Source organism: Atractosteus spatula, chromosome 14, assembly GCF_055471065.1.
Source record: "Atractosteus spatula isolate fAtrSpa1 chromosome 14, fAtrSpa1.hap1, whole genome shotgun sequence".
NCBI classification, from domain to species: Eukaryota; Metazoa; Chordata; class Actinopteri; order Semionotiformes; family Lepisosteidae; genus Atractosteus; species Atractosteus spatula.
In genome coordinates, this window is record NC_142719.1 from 41,895,749 (window position 1) to 41,913,650 (window position 17,902).

Sequence of the window (17,902 nt, forward strand, 5' to 3'; positions counted from 1 at the left end):
TCTACAAACACAAACAGTTTGAGGAGGATGTGGCGAAATATCTGCAGCCCTGTCCCGCTAAGGCAGCATCTTCAGTTGAGGTCGTGCTGAGGGCGATAGTGCGGTGCGTGACCTTGACCTACACCTTTCCCCAGCTCCACCTGCTCTCAACGGGACTGAGATCTGGGGACTGTTCTGGTCAGGGAGGGTCTTGGAAGTCCCTTAATTGGACCGAAGGTTCCCAACACCTTTGAGCATTGAGAGTAGAACACCTCCATACCCAGACTGTGCTATTGGCTCCTCTGTTTTTATTAAGCGCCTGTGTCTGCAACAGGCATCAGTGCAAGTGGAAATTATGTAACCCATCCTCAGTTTGTTTCTGTTTTGTCTTTCCGTGTGACGTGCATGAAATCTCTCTGCTGTACACAGTGAGGGTTTATAATTCTTTGGCCCTGTGGCATAAACTGTGGATAGGGATCAGACTTTTAAAATAAACCAGATCCAAGGAAACGGCTCATTTGATGTAGGCTGACCATTTTACAACTGACATGTCTGTTTAAAACTCGCCCACATTTATTGTACACGGAGCTTGAGACATTATTCACTTGTGTAAGTCGACACTGCAGTGACAGGCAGCACGAGAGCTGAGGCGATATTATGTAAGCTGTTGTACAGATCCTGTCGCTGATAGATGTCGGATATTCGTACATGCTGCTTTCGCAAGCTCACAGGGTTGCATGACACTTGCGTGCATTCTAAGATCTGGGATGGGTTTGCGCCGATGGTGCTTACATGTGCTCTTCATCTTCCTGTGGCCAGTGGTCATGTGGGCTGAGCACCCGGTGGTGCAGGTGCTGACCTAAGCGATTGGGCCCGTCTCCCTCTTTCTGTCTCTCAGACAGAAGGAACCAGGCTGGCTGTGGAAGCTATGAGGAAGAGCCTCTCTCCTTCCCTCAGCGACTCCCTCAGCACCACTAGGGTTTTCGGAGTTCCCCTCGAGGAGGTGCAGCAGAGCGGACAGCCCGGGCAAGAGGTCCCCCTGCTGGTCAAACATATTGTGGAGTACATCGAAGAGCACGGTGAGTCCCCAGGCGTACTGTATCCCTTCGCTGCTCGGGCAGGGGGAGGAGAGGTGCCCTAAACCTTTCCATTGCATGGTGGTTTGGTGTGCTCTAGATGTCAGGAGCTTGTGATGTTGAACTGCTGAGCGTTTTGAGTTGACTTTCACTCCACACACGTGACAGATGTGTAAGTTAACTAGCTTGGAATACCCAAGGACTGGCACTTGGTTGTGTAAAACAAAAACATAGACTATACAGGCTTTCATATAGCATGTTACAGGACCATACTCCCTGTGCACAGCAGTCTGCAGCACTGACAAGCATCTGAACATACATCATGGTGGAGAATCATTCCGATTGCATCTTTTAATTCAAATCGATGTGTGTGGCTATAATATTCCATGTTATACTGAAGAACCATTTAGTTAGGTTAATGCGGTTTTGTAAATGTACTGTATGAAAATACTGGCAGTAGCATTGGATTTCCCAACCAAACCCACCTCTGTATTCAGATTGTGTATCTTATGTGATTTATTACTGGGCAGCCCTAGGAGGCCTGAAATGAATGTGACCTCAGTATTAAAGAGTGAGACTTGGGGAGGTGCGGTCTTTCCAGTGAAGTGTGATGAGTTGATGGGGTGGTGGCCAATAGGAATTTAAGAACATAACGGTAGAAGTGGTTGGTGGTGGTTTATTGGTCCCGAGGGTCTCATTCAGCAGTTTCTTGGAAGAAACCAGGGTTTGGGCTTGAAATGCGTGGCTGGGTTGCTGGTTCCGTAGTCGCACATCTCTGTGGGTAAGGATAAGCTTCCTGTTCTTTGTTGTAGAGTACAGGTGCATTGAAGACTGAAGACACGAGGCAGTTCTCTGTCATGGCTGCAATGTGCAGTTGCATGGCTTCCTGGGATCTCTCTTGTTTTTAACTTTTCTGACGGGCGCTGGGTTTTCATTGCAGTTTCTTTCAGTCCTGCTCCTCATCATGGGAAAGGCCAGTGTGCTCTGCAGTTCAGGTGAAAAGGTCAAGGTCACTTTCTGAAAATAAAACAAAAAACACACAATGCCTTGGCAGAGATTTAGAAAGAAAATGTTTGCTGAGAAGCTGAACTCTTACTACCCTGGGATTAAGAACAACTTGTTTTTCTGACTGAAGGGAGTTCTTGCAGTTCTTGTTCTTTGTGCAGTTTTACAACAGAAACACTCCATGTGAAACATAAAACATGGGGTCTGCTGTTTGGTTTTTGCCAGGGTTAGACACTCATTATTCAGTTTACTCTGACAGCACTAAGCGATATTCACTGCACCTCGGTGCATCTAAAGATGGTTACAGTTTCTGTGGCTCTGTTCCATTCTAATTTGTTGATGAAAGGAAACACACTGTGTGTCTGGAGTACATAGCCGACCTGGACAGATAAAATAGTTGATCATTTTTTCCCCACTAGTGAAATAAACATGCTGTTGTAGCAGAAAGTTGCTCTAACAGCAGTATACAGAACATGCATTCTACACATGCCACAGGAATAGGCAAAGCAATAGAAAACGACAAAAATACGTTTTCTATTGCTTTGCATATTCCTGTGGCATGTGTAGGATTGACATTGGCTCATGGCAATTTTTTTGTGCAGTTGGTTTAGAAAAGGTATTTTTGCATTAACGGAGGAGGATTAAGGTTGCCAGCTGCATTCTGGCCTAAGGCAGGCATAGGGACCATAATTAATAATTAAAGGGTTAACTGTGTAACGATCAACTTATTTACTTTTCCCTTCTGCTGAGTGCAGCAGGGGTTTTGTAATTAAGTAACTGTGTAAATGGCCTGCGTTTCACCTTGGTGATCCTAGGCTCTCGGAAAGTAGTGGGGATAAAGTAGGACTGTATAATTGTTTTGGTATATTTGGAATGTAGGCTGTGTACTTGATAATAGGTAAGTCTGCATAGAAACACTGATTAATCTTTGGCTAGATTGTCCATCCTGGTTCTGGTGTGATGTTACATGTACAAAAGTCCTTGGTCAGATTTGTATATAAGGTACGCAGTACATTGTTTTAGCTAGTGCTTGTGTATTTTATAATTGTGTCATTACTGCGGGGCATTGCAGAAGATAAGAAGTGGATGCTGGCTTGAAGCCACGGCCACTAATTCCTCTTTGCGATTTCCTGCGAACCCTGTGCGCCGGCCTGTAGCGCTCTTAATGAGCTCACTGTGTTTATGAACCATACCAAGATCCTTGCTTTGTTATTAACTCGGCCCTAATGGCATGTGACTTTTAAGTCAGAGTGATTTGCGTGGAAAATGAAGCTGGGCAGAAAATCCTGAAGTGGGCATGTTATGCAACAGGATTCTTTTGTTTTCCACCCTCTCCACTGTGTTGGGAATAATTGAGCCCTCTGGTGTTTTAAAGCCCACTCTGAAAGGTATCCGGCCAGTGAAAAGACTTTAATCTGTCTGTTTGCTTTTGAACGAATGCCATAACTCTGATTTCATCGTGGCGGTCTCGGCCGAGGTTGGCAGAGTGGAAGTTGCACCATGCCATTCTTCCCAGAACAGACAGTGCGGAATATATCAATAAGTAAACATGGAAGAATCGGAGCTAGAAAAAGAGCAGGACAAAGACTTTCATTTTGCATCTTGCAAGTCTTTAGAAAATCTGGAACAGCGTTGGAAGTACCTGTGCCTGTAGGACTTAGCTGAACCCTGAGTCGAAGCAATGATCTGTGTATTTTTCAGAATATCGCCAGCTTTCTCTTTAGGCACAGTGAGAAACTTCTTTGACTAGAGTACCGAAACCCAGAGGTCCTGTTTTTCTGTAACACTGTTTCCTCATAATGTGGTAAATGATGATGTTCCCTACCCTGCTTTTACCCTTTACTCCTTCTGGTCCTTTATTGATCTCTGTCCCCTCTGCCTGTCCCACTTCTGCTTCCTCCCCACCCCTGGTGTCACTTCCCTCTGGCAAATACTGGTCCTTCTGTCTCTCTCCGCCTCACTCCGTAATGCTCCCTGTGCCCATAGGGGGTCTGGACCTGGAGGGGCTGTTCCTGGTCAATGGCAGTGCAGAGCGTGTGGACTGGTTGCGGCAGCGGTACGACAATGGGGAGGAAGTGGACCTGGAGAAGGAGGCAGACCTGGCCTCGGCTGTCAGCCTGCTCCGACTCTTCCTGCAGGAGCTCCCCGAGCCCGTTATCCCCGCCAGCCTGCAGGCTCACATCCTGCAGCTCTACCAAGGTACCGACTTGGTCATTCACAGGAGGAGTCTGATGTAGTGAAAGGTGTCTTTGTGAAAGAGAGACAGCATCTTGGTCCAAAATCCAGGCCAAATGGTGAGACCTTGAGCCAAGAATGGAGCTCTCTCACAGAGCGACAGCTTCATTCCCATAGTAGCAGCGCCTCTGGCTAGTCTGATCAAAGCAACATTTTTTCACTTCACAGTCACAGCTCTATCATTACATCACCAAAGTTAAAGTTAGAAATCCCTTGTCCATGTTTCTCTTCTCTTAGACTGCAACACGGAGGAGGAGCTGGCCAGAAACATGAAGTACTTCCTGCAGCAGCTCCCTCAGGTCAACTACTGCCTGCTGCGCTTCCTGTGTCGCTTCCTGTCCAATGTGGCGTCTCTCCAGGAGGAGAGCTGGAGCACTGGCGCTCTGGCTGCAGTGTTCGGGCCCGACATCTTCCAGTAAGACCTGAAACCAAGCCTCATGTTTCCACTCAAGTCACTGGCCAAGTGGTAGAACAGCGAGCAGTTTTGTGTGTGTGATACTAGTCTTGGGCTGCTTAACAAAACTGAATAAAAACTTATTAGAATTTGGTGATGAAGCAGAGAACTGGGAAGTGTAAATGGTTTCCTCACATTTGTAGACTGTTGAAACATTCCCAAATAATTCAAAACAAAATAGTTCCTAATCATAAATACTAGTATCATGTGTATTGAGCTTCTAGGTTTGCAGGATGGTCAGTGAATAAAATCCAGATTGGAGGCCTAAATGTGGCTTCTTCTTCACAGAGGTCCAGGGTGGATCTTTGAGCAGAACTAGTTAAGCTCATCATTTCGTTGCATGGAGACCCCCATTGAAACAATGACTCCTGATTGGGATACCTAATTAAAACTAAAAAGCAAAGCCAAAAAAAATTAAATCTGAGAAAAATGTGATTCTGGGATCTCAGGGATAGTCTCTGAGCTGCCCAAGGGAGGCCTGTATCCCAGAGTGATCCCAGAGCCACTGATGTTTCACCAGCCCCAGCAGCTTGAGTCATTGAGGCAAAATAGAAATAGCTGTCTGACCTCCTTTAGCTGTAACCTTTAAGACTGAAGGGACAGTGCCAGTTCCTGAAAAACACTACAAAAAGCAAAGTGAATCTTCACTGAAAGACTGGAGTCCTGATTTAAATGAAAACTTGCAACTCCACGCCTCTTGAAGCAGGGTTTCTGCTTTGCACAAGCTTCTTACGGCTGCACAGTGGAAATCGGTCATGAGGCGTTTGCTTTGCGAACTTTAGGTTGGTGGATGGGGTGAAGATAGGATGTGATCCAGAGTGGGGGGGCTCACGTGCCCCTTGTGTCTTTCAGCATTGACACGGATGTGGAGGTTCTGAAAGAGCAGGAGCCGGTGAGCCGCATCCTGGCTGACCTGCTGGAGAACCAGGAGGAGTTCTTTGATTCTGAAGAGGAGGATTTCTCCACCACTAATGACTACAGCTCCCTCAATGAGCAAGTAAGGACCTTCTCTCTGGTGCACTCTCACGTGCTCTGTCCTCGTGACCTCATGGGTGGTGTGCAGACTTGTAATCATGCATTTCTTCCTGCCTGCTGCCACTCTGATGATTATCTGCAGTCAGATGTGGGGGTCAGGTGTTCTGTGCGCTTGGCTGCTGGTGACTGGTAAAATCAGTTTTAGTTCGTCAGACTAAGATGATGGGTGATGGAGGTAAGTTGAGTTCTCCTCAGACGCTGTGTCAGTGTGAGTCTTTGTGTGGCACTTGACTGCAAAATGCAAAGATAATTCCTCTGAGAAAACAACTTGCATTTTTTCTTCATCCTTTTTTTTTTAGTTGTTTTATCAAAGCATCAGATGTGCATTTTTAATTGCTGGTTGAATTGCATTACCCTACACCTGGCTTTTCAGACAAAAACTGAAATGCAAAACAGCTTTGTGTCAGTATTGTAGTTTACATATTTTGAGTTTGTTGGACTCTCCTTAGTCCTCGCAAATGGTAACTTCTTGAGTGGTAGCTGTGGATGTCTGTAAAAGCGTCTTGTTTTTTAGATTGGCGTGAATTATCACCATCTTCCTTTTTGTGGTGACACACGCGCAAAAGAAAGCCAGTCTTGATTTATGATGTTTTTAGAAGCCCCATTTAGGATTGTGGCTGTGTTAAGGTTCACTTGCAGCTGTACAATAGAGGTTTGCGGCTTCTGAAAGTTATTTTGTTATATCCTCCAGGACCTTAAAACACAACTGTAAGATATAGAAACCACACATCTTAAATTTTCTTTTTATAATAATGGGAGACGTAAACACAGTTTCAAATCTTTGAACTACAACTATTTAACATTAAATTTAAACTTAGCATCTTAAGTCACTTAGTTATGTTTCCATTGGGTTCCCATTGAGTATTGGGTCGAATAGGTGTAAGTATTTAAAAATAAAATTATTAAAAACTTGTCCTCAAAACGCCAAGTGCGTTTTATATAAATGTGAAGATATGTTTTGAACAGTGGAAAATCTGTGATCTGTCTGATACTGTGATGTTTTCCTCTGGAGTCAGTTGTATTTGTGTTATGGTCTAAATATTTCACTAAACTATTTTTGGTATAATGTTCCAGCCAAACGCTTCCAAGGATTGTGGTAAATGTTTCTAATTCAGTGTGCTCAACTTCAGAAAGGTTCGTGGTGAGGTCTATTTAAGAAACTGTTAGCTAGCTTCTTTTATAATTTCCACATCAGTCAGAAGGTAAATTGATTAGCGCGAGTGATTTCAGTTATTCAAAATTGATTAAAATGTGTCTCTGAATATATGTAAGACCAGAGTTATTGGGGACCTAGGTGGTCTCGCACATCTTGGCTGATAAATAAATTTCAGTCAAAATGATTAATGGCAGCTTTCACCCACATAACGGTGAATAGTCTGTCTCGTGTACAAGACTGGTAATACTTGTCTAATACAATACTTGTTTGTAAGCGTTTGGTGATGTGTTAAATTGGTATTGGTCTTCTACAGAGGTTTAATAAAACTGTCCACTTCCAACAACCAGCAGGAAATAGTTTATAAAAAGCCAGAGGAATACTAGTGTTGCAGTATCCAAGAACAGTTCCTTGCTAAAAACACTTAAGTATTTGTTTTCCCCAAAAGACCTGTTCCAAGTTCAGCATGAGATCGACAAGAAAGGTCTAAATCTAATCATCCAGCTGTTTCTGAAAAGGTGCTTAAAATTTTGGGCTTCAGTCACCATGATGGGAAGACTGCACAATAATAATGTTCCAGATGCACACTACTCTTCAAGTAAAGAACTGAACAACCCCCTTTGGTAAAGATAACTTAGTGACGCAAGTCAACATGTAAAAGACAGTTTGTTGTCCAAACTGGAGGAAAAACAAACTTGCAGCTCAGCATGAGTGCGTCTGTGAAAGCTGCTCGCTGTGGGTTTTAACACAACAGCAGTATGCCTTGAAAACACTTTTTCCCAGTGGTTAATAATATTAAACTACAAATTGTACACCAAATGGTTCTTGGTCTGCTTAGCAGATTATCCGCACAGAATGAAATCCTTGGCTTTGCATGTTTAGTGACTTGCAGAGTTTGGCACGGTTGTGTATCAAGACAGATTATAGACTTGGCAGCTTTTGTTTCTTTTCGTCCCAATTAAGAGTATTCTGGGTTTTTTTGTCCAAGATTAAAGGAGTGCATTGTCCCACAAATGATGATATATGACATGCTGCTAATAGATAGATGATAGATGATAATAGGAATATACTGACTTGAAATAACAAAGCTATTTCCCTTTCCCATCTAGACATGTTTAAAGCTTTTTCAGGTGTTGTCCTTGACCCTGTCCTCAAAGAAAATATTAAGAGTGTGGTTTGCAAAATGGGAGCATAAAAGTTTCATGTGTCATTATTGTTGAGATTAAATTCTTTTTCTTCGTAAGTGTTGCACAAAATGATCTTCGGGGCGGGGGGGGGAGGCCAAACTTGATTAGCATTTCTTTTGGCGCAGTAGATAAGAGACTTGTTGGAATAGTTTTTCAGAAACTGTTTTTCCGGCGCTCGTGCTTTATCACCATCGTGATCATCGTGCCTTCCAGAGAGTCTGTACTATCAGTTGTTTTCAGATGTCACAGCAGATAAGCAGTGGATTCCTCCGTAATCCTCTCTTACGAGAAACTGAGACATATTTCAGTTTCAAATGCAGGGCATTTCTTCTACAGGGAACAGATCATTAGCTATAAATGCCTTTCATGTGATGTTTTTTTTTGCATTGTGACTAAATGATTTAGCATTTCACTCAGGAATGCCCCCCGTGCAAAAATTAACTGCCAGCTTGCATAACAGCATGATATAACACTGTATCGGAGACCTGCAAGAGTAATTCCAGGGCCTGTTCATTTTCCTGACTGACCTGTTACATATTCCACCGCAACGCAAGGATTTATTTTTGAGTCAGCCCAGTCCGTCCATATCTATGGATGGAAAAGGTTAGTTTCAGCAGAGCAGAGAGACCATGCTTGATCATGTGTAAAAACAAATCCTAATCATCTAACAACCTTCCCAGATCTGCATAGCTAATAATGGAACGAGAGGAAAACCATGACCTTTCTTTTCTGACATTTTCTCTTCCCATGTTTTTGGTTTTCCCTCTGCAGCCCCCCCCCCCCCCCTCTCTTGAGTGTCTTTGTTTTCCCCGACTAGACCTCCCTGTACTTTTCCTTAGCTGTCTCACTCCATTTGGTGTTTTCAGAATCTCTTCCCTCTTCCCCCGTCTCATCCCATCCTGCCTCCTTCTTGGTCTTGTTTCTGATCGCCTGCTAACAAACACCTCTGGAGCCATCCGAACTTTAATCCGGCAAGCCTAATGGTGGACGTCCGCATTTCTCTCGGAATTAGGCATGGAAAACGGAAGATGCAGACCTGAGTGTAAAGATTCTGACCACCACCTAATTACTGTTGTGTTACCCACTTTACCAGTTTCTAACCTTGCTCAGCTCTTGCTGGATTGCTGTCTTCCATCGGGTCTCTCTAATCGCCTGCTCCAATTGTGTGTGCACATGTTTAACAAACAGGGCCTCACTTTTAGAAAGAAAGGCTCTGTTCCCTTGGAGGAGACTGTCATCCTGGGGAGTTTTCTTGGGGAAAATGCCCCAGGATCCTAACATACAGAGGAGCGATTGTCAGCGTCTGAGACCTTCTGAGAACGTATTGTTCTGTAATTAAACCGTTCCACAAAAAGGCCAAAGGGATGTTCTGCACAGTAGTGTAATCCAGCGGGCATATGAGTGTTCCCTGATGTTTGTTTAGTACTTCATATATTAGAATTGCCAATTTATTATTTTTTATTTTGGGGGGGTTTTACCCACCCAGTTTCTGAGCTGCCCACCTTTGAGCCACTTGTCTAACAACACATCACAGTCTAACACAGACCTGTTCTGGAGGCTCCACGCCGATGGGAGGAGAGGTGTGTCCCTCATCCAGGGCACTGTGTGTCCGCAAGAACCTAGGAAGCTGCAAGGGTCGTTGTTTGTCCACAGCCTAGGGAATCCTGGCTGACTGTTTCCACCTTCAGCCATCCTGCCTATAGAAGCCCAGTCACGGTCAGCTAGTGACATGACACAAGCTCGAACCTGCAACACCTGAAAGAGATCTCTGCCCATCATTGGCTGAGCGCATCTTTGGAATAAGAGGCTCTGCACTGTTTTGTTAGATTTGAACATCAATTTTTTTTTTTATCCAATAGTACTACATTCATTGTAATTATTAATTTTATGTACTGAAAACCCCTGTAAATTCAATTTTCCCTGTAAATCTGAAGGTTTGTTACGATACTGAAAGGGTAGACACTGTCTGCTTTGTTCTCTCCAACTAGAAGGTAATGTAAATACCGTGACGTACCACACTCCCTGATGGAGCTCCAGAGTTTCTGCGTGACTGTTTTTGTCTCTTTGCTGAAACAGTCGGTCTGGAGGAGGATTCCTTTTAATTCAATTGTGATTTTTGAGTGCAGACCTCGCAATAGATGATTGTCTAAAGCTGGGCGTTTGCAAGGCTGGCTCTTCTTAGTATTGTGTGGGTGGCTGTAATTTGCTAATTGGGAAGACTGTTTTAACATTTGGCACCCAACTGTTTTTACAGAGATAGGCCTAGCAAATCGGGCAGAGCATTGCCTGTACAAGGTTAGCATGCGGACTCTTAACTTTCCGAGCTGGTGCACCCGGCTGCTGCTGATCGTTGCGACAGCCCACGCTTCAGAAACCTTTTCATATTGTGGAACGTAACCCCTAGACAGCCACGCCTTTCCTCTTGGAGCTGTTACCCCTGCCCACAATGTGCCAGTGGTTAAACTTGCCCAGCCATCTTTCCCAACTTACCTTCTGTGCAAAGAAAATGCATTTAAATAAGAAACCTGTATTCTCCTGTATTGTTCGTTTTTTGTTTTGGGAATGTTCCCATCTTGAATTTCATTGTCGGGCGCAGATAAGCACAGCTGAAGGCTTATTCTGTTTTTGCTGTGTAATAGTGTAATCGATAAGACTTGTTACCAGGAATCTGCAGTAGATGTCTTTGTTTTGCCTGCCTTTTGAGCTATCTTATGAATAGGTGGAGTGTTTGCAGTCACTCTCTGTGTAACAGTTAAATGGATTTTCTAGCTGAAGTGAGTATAATGGGAGCCTTTAGGTATTAATATACCTTGTGCAATTTGCATGTTTATCCTGGAAGAGACTGGAAGAAAACCTTGTGTACTCGTTGTGTTCATTTAACCTATGGGAAGTGTCCTTCTTGTGTTTGCCCAGCTGTCAGCTGTTCCCTGTGCAGTGCATGGGTGATGAGGAGATAAGAGAAGATTTTATTGTCCCTTGAGGGAAATGTTTTATGGACACTCAGCACTCCTGTACATTTAAATAGAATGCAAAACAAAGAAGAAAAGAAAAACATTGCACATGTACAGTATAACATAACAACACGTAACATTTATAACACATCACAAAATATATTGCACTCAAGTGGGTTGTAAGAGTCAAAATTGTGTTTATCCTTGACATTTGCGTTGACAGCTTTAATGGATAGTGGAACAAAGGAAGGTTTGTATCTGCTTGACTTGCATTTGGGAACCCTTAAATGCTTGCCAGAAGGAAGAAGTTGATATTCAGAGTTGGGGATGTGGGAAGGATCTGATATAATTTTTCATTATTTCAGATAATTCAATGAAACAACGCCAAAATCAGTAGCTGAATGATTCCACTAGCCGTGGGAATCTTTTTAACTATTACTCGGCATTACGAGCCATATTAATCTGCGTGCACAATGAGGTGAGGGTTTCTTTAAACCAGTCAAATGATACTAAAGCAGTATCTATTAACACTTGCATCCATGTCGGCTTAAATCTCCGTGCTGATGCTGAAATGGGAGGCATGGGCAAGTTTCCAAGAAAATTGGACAGGAAGGCTGATCGATAGCTCCGAGAGTCCATTGAGCTGAACATTGTTACCATGGTGTTAAATCTGAGCTGGTGTTTTGCAGGGTTGTGTGTCAGTGCTTGGATTAAGTAAGTGGAAAAAAATATGGTTGAACTTTAAAGAGGATGGTAAAATAAATTGGATCTAGCCAGAATGACCGTTCGTTTTAGTACTGATTTGCAGATGTCGTTTGTTCCTTGTTCCTACGTGTGATGTCTGCTGTACTATATCTTATGTGCTCAGGCAACCGTTTGTGTAATCTTTTGCAGCTTTTATTGAACAAGCCTTGACTTTTCTAAACCGCAGCAGGTCCCTCACCTCTGTGTTGGGTTTATATAGCACTGCCTGCAAAGCACATGTGGGTTGCTGGAGCAGGGTGAAAGGGTGGCTATGTGGGGTGAGCCGCGCCTGTTTAAAAATGCTGCCGATTGCAAAGGGCGTCAGATTATTTTGACTAGCCAGTATATCTCAGTACTTTCTTGAGCAAAAATCCAGTACATAGCATTTAGGATGATTCCACTGTTAGAGGCACGCTCATTTTAATGTGGCAGGACTCTGCATCCATCACCTGGTCCCAGAAAGCGAGGGTTTTCTTCTGGTCTTTGTGCCAGCTGAGAGTCGGGGATTTGGAGGGGCAGCATTTCACAGGGTCATCCCAGACACGCAGATCAGCTGTTTAACATGCCTGTCCTGTCGTGCAGATTACAGAGCTGCTGGACGATGAGAAGCTGGAGCAGTGCGAGGAGTTGCCCCGTGACAGTGAGGACAGTCCGGAAGATGAACAGCCAAAGGAGCCCCCTGGGCTTACCCAGGTCACCCCCTCCTCCAGGTAAGGGCTTCGGGACTGACCCCTCCATGCTCGCCGCTCCCCACGCCTTCCCCGTCAGTCTTTGGAAGGACTGAAGCCCAAAGACAGAGCTACCTTGAGCTGCGTGTCACATTTTTTAAATAATAAGTGGACATCTAGAAACCCGTTATGTAAATGCTGCGTAAAGGGTCGTAAGGGAACACCGTGTGTGACTTTTTATCTGCTTTATCGTCTGTGTAGGAAAGGCGTGTTGTTTGTCAGAGGAGAACACTGCTGGCACCCCGTGGTTTTTAAGATGTTGCGTTCAAAGTCATGCTGCCCAGTTTGTGAATGAAGCTGAGATTCTTCCCACAGTGGAAGGTATCGGCTAAGGTCTGTTTCAGACAACCCCAAACCTTTATGCAGCCAGACTGCGGACAGCAGTAGGCAGCAGTGCAGGGCTTAGATGGGCTAACCTGAGACACCAGGTCTGAGATAGGTACTGAAATAGGAACACTCCTTGGACTGTTTTGTTTGTTCTTAAGCTTGATGGAAAGGATAACTGAAGGGTAAATTTTGTGAAAGTTTCCATTATGCTAGAATAGTTCAGGTGGGCTTTGTTTTTAAATATCAAAGCACATGGGAATGTGAGAAACATGTGAAAGAGAGCCGTATCACAGTCATGTCTGAATGCCAGCTAACCCCAGCAGAAATTAGACATTTTATTTTCTAATTTCCTTGCTCATTATTTTATATGTGATATTCAAAAGATTTACAGCAGTAAATATAAAACTTTTTCCTCCACACACTTAATTTTGAATGATTATTTTAAAATTGAGAATTGACCTACCTTGAAGATCGGGAGTTTGAAACAGGAGCACGCATGTGGCCATATCAGGATTTCTGTTGTAGAATTGAGTCTGTTTGTAAGAATACAGCTGTCTGTTGGGAGCTGAAGACTGTGCCAGTTGCCGTTCTTTGGTCCAGTGACTCCGTGGTTTAATGTGATTAAATATAGTCATCCTTAATCCGCAAAAACAGACAGACGTGCGCGCCAAGGTCTTAGAGACAGATCTGTAGTGATATGGTTGGCAGGCACTGATGGGTCCCTATATGGTCTGCAATATGAGATGTTGTTCAATTCAAATGAAGTCCTGTAGACATGCATTTCCTGACATTCTGCAACTTGTGGACTGAATGACTGAATTACCCTCTGTGGTGGTGTGGTGGCCAGCCACTGCAGGGAGGCAGAATCTAGCAGGGGTAATTTCTGTAATCTCGGCTCCTTGAGTGGGAGAGCTTCTTCCCGAGCGGCGGAGGAGGACAGACGTTCTGAAGATCTGGAGCAAGTTCGGGTTTCTGATCTCCGAAGAAGCTTAAACTGCCAGCTGTGGCTGGATTAAGGGCAAGACTGTCACGCGTGGCTCATGGAATTAATTGGTGACTGCTTTAATTGACGTTGACGGGAAGAGAAAAGGCAACAACATGACCGGTGTTTGCAGCTACAGGAAGGGCAGTGCTCTGCAGGTCCCAGTCAACACTGTGAGCGCTAGACATTGGTCAAGAAAGACATATGCTTCTTGATACTGGGAAGAAGAACCAATCTGGATGTGTAATAGTAGAGAGAAATAAGAGAATAACCTTTTTGTTATAGTTGAATTCTTTCAAGGAAATCTATGTAAAGGTGATTTGTGAAATCAAAGGTTTTGGTGATTTTTTTTTCTTTTGTGCGATTTCATGGGATGTGTATCAGTCCCAAAATGGCAAATCCAATTTTAAAGTCTGTTTTCAAACAGATTTAAGATAGAGGAGGACTCGTAAGACTTATGAGCTGTCTGCTGTCCAGACACTTTTGCAAATGCCAACCGATCTGACTCTTTATAAGTTTTGCTCAGGGCACTAGTGTTTGATTCACCATTTGCTTCTTAAACCTTTTGAGGTCCAGAGACTCCAGTTCACATGTAGCTTGGTTCACTGTTGTTGATCATGGAATCCAAGTTAGAGCAGGTCACCAGATATCACTATTCTGAACTGCCCTGCAGCCTGGAAAAGGGCTGCATGGTTACTAATCAGTCATGCTAAACCAGGAGGTCTTTGAGACTATCTGGTAGATCACTAAAAAAGGAATAGAAAACTCCAAGAACAGTAGGGTTTAAATCATCTCTTGGGCAGTAATATTCCATTTCCCGTCATATGTATATAGTGTTTTGCAAAGTTTTTCTTTGAATGGCACTTCATAAAAATTGATTGATTAGTCAATCTGTTCTTGGTTAGAGTAAAAGTCATGGTGTCTTTGCAAATGAAACTTGGTTTTCATGTACAGACTCCAAGGACAAGTAAATCTTTGGAAAAATCAACACCAGGGCGGTGCGACCTTCTGTCTCTGTCTAGTCCACTCAGGAGCTTTGTTCCAACACACCTCTTAACCGGTTACAGTATGTTGATCCTGCTAATTAAATGATCGGACAGTAGGATACGAGAATTTCCCCCAGATCAGCTGTTTATTTTATTAATTTCACAAATGCACGGTTTGTGTGGCCATACTTTGCCACATTCTGTCCCAGTGCGGTCATAAATAGCATTCGAATCCCTGCATATTGAAGTAAAATCACAGGAAAAGGTTTCTGTATTGAAGCTCCGGCCCGGACAGCTGCTAGGCACCTTCTGAGATTCGGAGTGGCCTGTGGAATAGTAAAGAGGCAAAATCTGCATTTAATTACGGAGAAAAAAGCCAGAGTATTTAAAGACCTTGTTTGTGTCATGGCCTGGGCTGCCATTAAAAGTGATTCCCTTTGCCCCAGTGTGCTAGGAAATCTAAAATATACCCTCTTGCTAAAACGCTAAATATAAGCCTTGTTGTGCACCCCACTCCCACCCCTTCAGCATGCCACGGACAGTATTTTCTGCATGGCTCGGAAATAAACTAGTATGATGGCAAGACAACGGGTTTCTGGAGCGCTTTGTGGTTTGTTGGCTAAGCCGCAGAAATGCAGGAGCGGCTGTCCGTGTCGGGACCACTGCCCGGGAAGCTAATGGCTTGCTGTCCAGATTAAAGTGTATGCTCTCGTCTGCTCCCCAGCCCCTGGAGAAGGCAATGTGGCTTGCAACTTGAGACAGAAAAGGCCTCTGATGCAGCCCCCTTGATATAGAAGCTGATTCTCTTGGGTGCCAGGCATATCTGCCTCAGAGGTTACTGTGAGTCACAGGAAGGATATTTATCACGTGCTTTTAACCGTGATGAGGAGTCGGTGTTATTTATGACGACGGCTGGACCTCCGTGTTTCAGGAAAGCTCTCCCTGTCGTGTCGACAGGTAGCAGAGCCTTCATGCTGACTGGGGTTTTGTACTGCTCTATTCAGTGTAGGCGAGAAGCATAGCTGGGCAGAAGGGTTGTCCAGAGTGTGACCTACCCTGTACATGCTTGAGTATCAATGTTTTTCTGTAGTGTCATTACCTCACGGCACCATCCCTGTCCTTGTACCTCAGTCAGATATAATGACTCTCATTGTTGTATTATGTAAAATCCTGCATGGAGAATCCTCTGATCTAATTAAGAGCTGGCAAACTTTAAAATTCTGTACAGCAGAGTGTTAAGCCTACCCTAGAGCAGGACAAGCTGAAAACCAGAAAAGGTCTGGAACCCAAAATCGAGAGTTTGGGAACTCATGCTTTAGCTCAAACCCACACGTTATTTCCAGTGTTCACTGTGGTTTCTGCTCTTGTACAACTTGTACTGTTGTTAGGGTTAAGGATAGATTTTAGCGTACTGTTAATGGGCATTGCCATTTGAGATGAATAAAACTGCGTGGGCAGTGGTGTGTTCACAGATGAGCTGAGTTGTTTGAACAGTTCCCTCTGCAGTCATGGGCCAAGCAGCAGGAAAACAGGATCTGCTGTGAGATGAGGTATTCAGTGGGATTGTTGATGTTCTGCGCAGGGAACAAAGACTTAGTTTCTTACAATAAAGAAGGCAGTGTGGATTCGGCGAAAAGCTGCTGACATGCTGAACGCATTTTATGATTTCGGAATGTGTTGGTGACACACAGTGTGCTTCCTGGCATAAACATTTGCGGCGTTCTGCAGCTAGTGGAAATTTCTTTGTGGGGTTGGTAGAGACAGACCAGGGACTCTCTTCAGCAGTGATACTCCGTTTCCTCACATGTGATGGGGAAATTCAGTAGGAATAAAAAGTAACAATACTCCTCTGGTAGTTCAAAGCCACAGTGAAAGGCATGTAAGTCTGTTACTGGTGGCTGACCGAGGTCCAAGGGCAGAATGCATTATAAGTTCTGAGCTGCAGTTGTGTACTTTCCCAAAGAAGTGCCAGAGCCCAGCCTACAGATACCAGAAGAAAAGCTCACAGTAGGAAAAAAGCTCTGTGTGGAAAGAAAAAAAACAGAATCTGTGTTTCGCAGGGCTCCCCCAGAACTAATCCATCAGAATTCCCCCCCAGTGCTAACGTCAAAGTAAAACCAGACAGGTGGTTTCTGATCTCATCTTTGTATGCACAGAGGGGTAGATTTCTCTTTTCTGATTTTTAATGTTTTGACTGCTTTTTTGGCTAAGAATTCCCAAAATGGGGAGGGGGGGGGGTGTCTGTGAAACAAGAGGAATTATATTGTAAATAGTCTCATTTCTTATCTTCTGAGCTTGATAGAAGAGAATGTTTTTTCAAGGGCGTTGCAGGAGAGCAAATAGAGATTGTCCTGGGTTGCTCAGAGCACCACAGAACTCCCCTTCAGCTATTAAAAGACTTGTTTATTTATAATGCGTTTGCAAACTCAACACATGTAAACGCTTGTGCGAAGGCAGGCTCTGACCTTCCCGAAGGCTTGCTAATGCGGTCTGGAGTTCGGAATCGTATACGCGTTTCAGCACAGGCCCAGAAATAACTCGCCGTCTTCTGATTCTGCACTTTTCCGGCCCGGCGGGGAGCTCGGGCCAAGCAACGCGCGGGTCATGTGAAGGCGGCTGGGAGGGGGGGGTGTCGGCAGGGCTTCTTGAGCTCCGTGTTTCGGGAGGCGGGAAGGGCGGGAGGTGGTTTCAGCGAGGTCTTCTTTTTCTGAGCTGCAGCTGATAGGCTGGGCAGGCTGGGCAGGCTGCTCGGCTGCGGCGCTCAGCTGTGTATTTGAGCTGAGCTCTGGGTTGTCGACTGCGGCACTTTTCTCAGCAGGGATGACCTACTCGCAGCCAGCCAGCCAGGCAGCAGAAAGAATCTGCAGTATGAACCCCAGCGGTCTGTGTTCACAGTTTAACATATTGATGCAGACCTTGTCACCTCAGAGCGCCCAGTCCGGATAATACGACGCACCCTCCCCCCCCACCCAGTACACCCCAAAACAAAAGAAAAAATGGCCTGCAAAATTCTACTTCACAGGTAAATGTGACCGAGGAGAAGGGAGAGGGGGGTGGCGA

The 17,902-nt window shown here is 44.4% G+C and overlaps 1 protein-coding gene and 1 long non-coding RNA gene across 14 annotated transcripts in view; one reads left to right on the forward strand and one right to left on the reverse strand.

The window, feature by feature from the left end:
* fam13b (family with sequence similarity 13 member B) overlaps window positions 1-17,902 on the forward strand; it is a 64,125-nt gene that overhangs the window by 20,344 nt on the left and 25,879 nt on the right. For all 12 annotated transcript variants that reach the window (XM_088932864.1, XM_088932863.1, XM_088932870.1 and 9 more), the window contains 5 exons: window positions 878-1,058; window positions 4,047-4,259; window positions 4,533-4,710; window positions 5,602-5,746; window positions 12,402-12,529. In XM_088932864.1, the coding sequence (XP_088788990.1) occupies window positions 908-1,058; window positions 4,047-4,259; window positions 4,533-4,710; window positions 5,602-5,746; window positions 12,402-12,529 (815 nt within the window). In that variant the 5' untranslated portion in view covers window positions 878-907. The remainder of the gene's footprint in view (window positions 1-877; window positions 1,059-4,046; window positions 4,260-4,532; window positions 4,711-5,601; window positions 5,747-12,401; window positions 12,530-17,902) is intronic.
* Window positions 1,383-16,250, reverse strand: LOC148821380 (uncharacterized). Of its 2 annotated transcripts, none has more exons than XR_016094142.1 (3): window positions 13,338-16,250; window positions 9,671-9,879; window positions 1,383-2,039 (listed from the first exon to the last, which is right to left on the reverse strand). It is a non-coding gene; the product is annotated as an uncharacterized LOC148821380 (long non-coding RNA). The 2 variants fall into 2 exon arrangements; XR_016094141.1 differs by having other exon boundaries at window positions 1,383-2,072.